The 7,047-nt window shown below is 34.0% G+C and overlaps 1 protein-coding gene across 1 annotated transcript; it reads left to right on the top strand.

Annotated features, from left to right (window-relative positions):
* Positions 1–5,910: 5,910 nt before the first annotated feature.
* On the top strand, positions 5,911–6,846 carry LOC110323488 (olfactory receptor 5B3-like). Its single transcript, XM_021200743.1, has one exon. It carries the CDS (start codon positions 5,911–5,913, stop codon positions 6,841–6,843), a length of 933 nt encoding a protein of 310 aa, XP_021056402.1. The 3' UTR covers positions 6,844–6,846.
* Positions 6,847–7,047: the final 201 nt, after the last annotated feature.

Genomic DNA, 7,047 nt, shown 5'->3' on the forward strand with positions numbered 1-7,047 from the left:
TCCTTCACTGCTGAAGCTTGGCTGTCTGGTTCTTGCTCTGTAGAGTGACCTTGAACGCAGAGATCAGCATACCTGTCTCCTGGGATTAAAGGTGTGTACCATTATGCCTGGATCTAAATTTAGCTGGGTAGGATCTTGCTCCAAGGTCTCACTCCCTTAATCTGCTATCTCCTAGAACACAGAATTTTGCTCCATTTCACTTCCTGGTACCCTCCCCTTTAATACTCGAACCATATATTTTATATTTTTCCTTTCTAAGCTTGATATGTTTGTTCAAACTTCTCTTCATAAGACTTAACCAGAGAACAAAGTCTCTGCCGGGCTTTTTTGAAACTTCCTTTGTCAATGCAATTAATCTGAGTCTCTTCACCTTAACCTCAGACAGACTTTTCAGTCAAGGGCAAAAAGTAGCCACATTCTTCACCAAAATACCACAAAAACAGTCTTTATGCCACATTCTGAAATTTTTCTCCTTTGAAATCTCTTGGGCCAGGTCAACACAGTTCAAATTACTCCCAGCAACAAAGTCTTCCATATTCCTACTAGGATGANCCATTAAGCCCCATTTAAAGCATTCCACTGTGTTCCAAATCCAAAGTCCCCAAATCCACATTCTTTCAAATAAAAGCATGGTCAGGACTATCACAGCAATACCCCACTCCTGGTACCAACTTCTGTCTTAGTTAGGGTTTTACTGCTGTGAACAGACACCATGACCAAGACAAGTATTATAAGAAAAAAAACATTTAATTGGGGCTGGCTTACAGGTTCAGAGGTTCAGTTAATTATCATCAAAATGGAAGCATGGCAGTGTCCAGGCAGGCATGGCACAGGCAGAGCTGAGAGTTCTACATCTTTATCCAAAGGCTGCTAGTGGAAGATTGACCAATATCAATCAATTATAAGTGATTGACTTTGACTCTTCCCTGTATTTTGTACTGAGAAAAAAGAACATTATGCTTAAAAGCATAGCCTGGATAAAGATGCTTTTGATATATTTGATTGTATTTTGTCAAAAATATTATTACCAATATTGATACAGTTAATTTTCCTTGTAATTTTCCTATGATTTACCATGATAATTAATTCTCATTTTTACTAATACTTCTCTGAGTAAGGCCATTAGGTGTTTAATGAAAGATTAACCATTATAGAATACCCACCCTTCCACTGGAACAATTGATGAGCTTTGGACCTGTACTGATTGAAAAAAAATTAGAGCTGTATACTAGAGACTGTTTTGCCTCTGTTATACAAAAAGATTATTTTCCCATCACAACAGTCCAACTCAAATAGACTTACTAAGCAACATATTTATTGGCCATGAGGAACATAGCCGCAAACACTGAGATTTGCAGAAAAAGAACAAAGAATTATGTAATGAGAAAATTATTTAAATTCGCAAATTCTGTCTCTTTTGGATATTAGCAATATTGGATCTCCTGATTTCATGAGTTACTTACTGTATGTATGATATTCCTGACTACAATCACGATGACTTTAAAATCAGAATAAATTGCATCACAAATTTTCATGTTCCACAGCTTTCAGGTAGCATATAGTAACACCACTTAGAATCCAATCTCACTTTAACGATATTATATAACAAATATCATGTTTCTCTATTCATGTCTTGTGAATTTGTCTACTGGGGAACGTTAGTAAACTTATGTTTAAGAATCATGATATACTTTTAGTGGACATATTTAAATGTAAATTTTATAAGTTTAAAAAATACATTCCATTCTATTATGTTTTACTTTGATACTTTGTCTTATACCTGTAAAAGTAGTCAAGATCCAAGAAACAAATCACAGAGGTAAGGATATAGAGAAAGGGGAACACTTATTCATTGTAGGTGGATATACAAACTGCTACAGTAATTATGGCTGTATATAAGTATATAAATTTCGAAAAAAAGGCTGAGGATAAATAGAGCTACAACGAGATCTGGCATACCACTCTAAGATTTGTATTCAAAGGCCTCCACATCATACTTCAGTGGCACTTAATAATCTATGTTCATTGATGTCCTTTTTATAGTGTTAGAAATTGGAAACATCCTAGATAACCATCAGCTAATGTGTGGATAATGAAAACATGATATATTTACACAATAGATTATTATTCACAAATCGGATATTCTTTGGCCACTCACACATGTTGGATAGATAGTATGGTTTGTGACTGGGTTCATGTTCATGTTTCTCTTTTGGTAGCCTGCTGAATAACTTCCTGCAGTACAAGATCAGAACTTAGGGCTAAAACCTCTCTTCAGACACCTACTGCACCTCTGTAAATTCAATGTTCAATGGCCTGTGTAAATGTGTTCTCAGCAGTAGGCTCCCTCTGTCTGTGTGTAGAGGTCAACCTTTGGTTCTATCATTAACCAGAGTTGTTTGTGGATTTCCATTGTATCTACTTGGTCATCACCACAACCAAATACAGCATAGTCCTGCAACTGGAGGTCTTGTTTAGCTACAAGAGATGAACAGTTCAGACTCCATATCCTCCATTACAAGGAGTCCTTTTTAAGTTCATTATTTCAAGATTTCGCCTATTTATTTATCCTAGGAATTTTTGATGGGATTGAGAATTCTACTGCTAACTGGGAAAATCTTCATTTCATGACAGTTAAAACTTGTGAGTATATTTTGACTACAAAAATTTATTTCTTATTGATCTAGTAAGCATTCTGTTCATTCAATAACATGAAGTTTTAAGATTTTCAACAATGATTATGAAAGTTTCTGTCTTTCATCTATTTTAACTCTAATTTGTTAACATGTAAAGATATTGTTCTTTAATATCTGTATGCTCGTGTCATCTTGGCTAGTTGGTCTGCCTATAAATATATTTTTTTTCTTGAATAATGCTTGATTCCCTATGCATTTGGGGTAATATTAGAACATAAAATATAGCATAAAACCCTTTCTCATTTCTACTTCCATGAAATACAAATTTTTGATTCCACTCACATTCAAATTGTGTCTTTCATTCTAAGTAGGTAATTTTTAGTCATTATCAAATGTAAACAGTTTTGTTTTGCATATTTTAATCCTTCCTTTAATGGCTAAACACTTACACAAGTTGTATAGTGTTGTTTACAAGTTGGATATTTCATTCATCTTGTGCATTTTTCCCACAAATTTTAAAATACAGCTTGTTTTGAGTTTGTTTGGATTTTTGCTGCTACATACATATTGAGTCACACCTCATTTACATGCTCATCTTGGTAGTTATATCCATTATTACATTACAGGATATCAGAAGAAAGAAAGTATGTAGTATGTAGTTGTGTATGATTTTGTGTTTGTGTGTGTGTGTGTGTGTGTGTGTTTCTCCATATATATCTTTCTTGGCTTCTATTTACTTTTCAATGTGAGAGGTTTATTCATTTAAAGATTTGCATTTTGGGACATATTTAAAAACTCCTTGTGATCACTTGTAATTAAAAGTATGAATCTATCTCTTGTCAAAATTTATTCCAAGGGTTGAAGAGTAATGGTAATATATTTGGGTATTAAAAATACTTTTATTAGGAAGGAGGATTGTTGCATGAAGGAATGGTGCCAGCATGAAGTTGTGTAAGGGGATAAATTAATTGACCAAGTGGGGTGGCCCAACAAGAGCAAGGGTGTGAAAATATCACACTGATGCCCATTATTTTGCACATTGATTTAAAACACACAGTAAAACTATTTGCTGAGATGATATCTTGAAATATGTTTTAGAATGGTCACAAACAAAAGTAAAATGAAAAGAATAAATACAAATTTTAGAGTACAAAACAAATTCATAATATATAAAGCAAAGGATGTGTACATGTGATTCCCATGGGTCATTTAATTGCTTCCTCCACACAATGTACAGAGGAAGCTGCAGATAGACTGCTGGGGAAGTCTCTAGAGCTTGAGAGTTCTGTATAATTTGCAGCAGATCTGTACAAAGTAATTTCTGAAAGTCAAATACAACCTCTTAACATCAGCTTTGAAAAAATAAACTTCATGTCATGCTTTGTTGATCAAGGTTTTAAATTCAAAGGTTTTTATTAGCCATAAGACATTCTGATGAGAGGATTAGCTAAGAGCCTGAAACATGGTGAGTGGAATATTCAAAGATAAACATTACACTGACATACTTTTAAGTTGTTAATTTCTTGATATTTTCAGCAATGTCTCTTATTTAGTCTTCATAGCTGAACTCTGAAAAATATGTGGGAGAGAAGACATTACCTATAGAAAAGAAAGAAATTATTGTCAACTTGGATACTGATGTATGCTAATATTTATTTTTCTCTTTCTTTGCACAGAGAACTTAGAATCATTTGAATACAACTTGAGAGAGTGTGTGTCTATAATCACATTTAAGTCACATTACATTGCTGGTGTAATATCAGACTCACTGACTTGGGAGACAGTTTTTTGCTTCAAGCTGATTGGTAACAGTGACTATACAGTAAGAAATATAATTAATCACAAACCAGTTCAAGATGTATCCACTTAATTTATTGGAAAATGAAAATATTTTTAGTAATTACTGAAATCTAAGTTATAAAAGAGTTATAAATATAGACATTTTCCCCATCATTAATTTATGGATTATTGTCATGTGATATGAATAAGAACAAATGAGAACTGGGCAGAATGATACTGAAAGATTAGTTGTTACATATTTAGAGCGTATTCATCTATCATAAAAGGTAAAAATAAATCCTCAATATAAAACATGCTAATAAGAAAAAAGAGTGTTATTTTAAAATTATTTTAAAATTATTATTTTAAGTAAATTAACATACTGAGACTTTGCTTTTTCTTTTCTTTAAATTCATATTAAGAAAAGACAATAAATTGTTTAAAGCAGTTCTTGATCAGTAACAGATATAAAACATCAAACTTCATTGACTTCAGAAAAGATATGGTACATATGTTTTTGTGAGACATTATTGTCCAGTTAAATTCCTTAAGATGTGGTTAACACATGGACAAAAACTTGTTTTCTTTTTTATTTAAAAATTTCATGCAATACATTTTAATCATATTTTCTCTCCTTACCTAATGCCTCCATATCATTTCCAACCCCTGAAATTTATGTGTTCTCCCTTTACATTGTACACACACACACACACACACACACATACACACACACACACACAAATACAAAACCACCCAACCAAAACAACTAGTAAGACAAAAAAAAAAAAAAAAACCCTCCAAATTCCAAAACTAAGCAGAAGGACAACCANAAATATGGAGATAATTTTGTGTAGGCCAGATATTCCTGTCTACAGTACCTGCTCTGCAGTGTGTTTGATACATCTAGTGAGATTACATTGGAGAAAAGTGCTTCCCCTTTCTCATATTGTATCTATTATAGATAGCTTCTTGTTCAGGGGTAGGAGCCTGTGTCCATTTCCACTCTTAATGTTGGGGCCCCATATGGCTTGAAGGATGACATATTGGCATAGTTTGTGTAAGTTCATATTTATATCAGTCCTTTTTAAAATCTAGATGACACTGTTTCCTTGCAGTCTTCCACCCCTCTTTCTCTTGAAAAATTTCCACAATCATTGCCACAGAGTGCTCTGAAACTTGTAGGATGGCATTGGAGAAATACATTACATTTAGGACAAGGTACTCCCAAGTCCCTCATTCTCTTCACATTAATAGACATCACTTTTAAATTGCATATATTATTTATCAAAAAATTTCAAATTTATTAGCATGTGACATTATATACAGAAAAATATAAGAAATTTACATCAAAGTCCAGGCTATTGTAGAGAATCTTTCCAAACAATTTGTTACTACAATGTTTCTCTTTATCTTTGGATTATACTTCTTAATATCTTGGTTGCTATTGTAATACTTATCCCTTTATCATTGCTACAGACCTTCACATTGTGGAAAAATGACACTGGTGAAGAACAGGACAGATGTGACACAGTTTATTCTGCTAGGACTCACTAATGATCCAGGCATGCAGCTTCCCCTCTTCATCATCTTTCTCCTCATCTACATCATCACACTGGTAGGGAACCTGGGGATGATTCTGCTGATTTTCTTGGACTCTCGGCTCCACATCCCCATGTACTTTTTCCTTGGTAACTTGTCCCTGGTGGACGTTTGTTACTCTTCAGCTGTCACTCCTAAAGTCATAGCTGGGCTGCTAATAGGAGACAAGACCATTTCCTACAACGACTGTGCTGCTCAGATGTTCTTCTTTGCAGCCTTTGCTACTGTTGAAAATTACTTGTTGGCCTCAATGGCCTATGATCGCTATGCAGCAGTGTGTAAACCCCTACACTATACCACCACCATGACTTCAAATGTGTGTATCTGTCTGATCATGGGGTGCTATGTTTTTAGTTTCCTCAATGTCTCAGTTTACCTTGGAGATACATTCAGTCTCTCTTTCTGTAAGTCTAATGTGGTCCATCATTTTTTCTGTGATATGCCAGCAATCATGGCTCTCTCCTGCTCTGATAAACGTGTTAATGAGCTAGTACTTATTTACCTAGCTAGCTTTAATATCTTCATTGCTTTCATAATGATATTAGTATCTTACTTTATAATTTTTATCACAATCTTAAACATGCGCTCAAGAGCAGGATTTCAGAAGGCTCTTTCCACTTGTGTTTCCCACTTAACTGCTGTTTTTATTTTCTATGGAACTATAATCTTCATGTATTTGCAGCCAAGCTCTAGACATGCAATGGACACTGACAAAATTGTGTCTGTGTTCTACACCATGGTCATTCCCATGCTGAACCCTTTAGTTTACAGCCTGAGGAACAAAGAGGTCAAGAGTGCATTCATGAAAGTGGTTCTGAAAGAAAAATAATCATTATGATTTGTATTTGATTTTTTTCCATTTTTTTTTAGCAGTATTGAGACAATGGATTATTTTCTTTTAACTTTTTTTTCTGGTACCTTGTGATAGTTATTTATCATTGTAATCCTGATTGGAATTTTTTAAATGCACATTAAAATACACCTCTGTGGATTTTAACTTTGGGGCTTCTATGATTGCTGTGTTTTGTTTCGA

The sequence above is a fragment of the Mus pahari genome, chromosome 1, assembly GCF_900095145.1.
Source record: "Mus pahari chromosome 1, PAHARI_EIJ_v1.1, whole genome shotgun sequence".
Taxonomy (NCBI): Eukaryota; Metazoa; Chordata; class Mammalia; order Rodentia; family Muridae; genus Mus; species Mus pahari.

Coding starts and splice junctions, on each gene's coding strand:
- LOC110323488 (XM_021200743.1), top strand. CDS start 5,911: ATGACACTGGTGAAGAACAGGACAGATGTGACACAGTTTATTCTGCTA.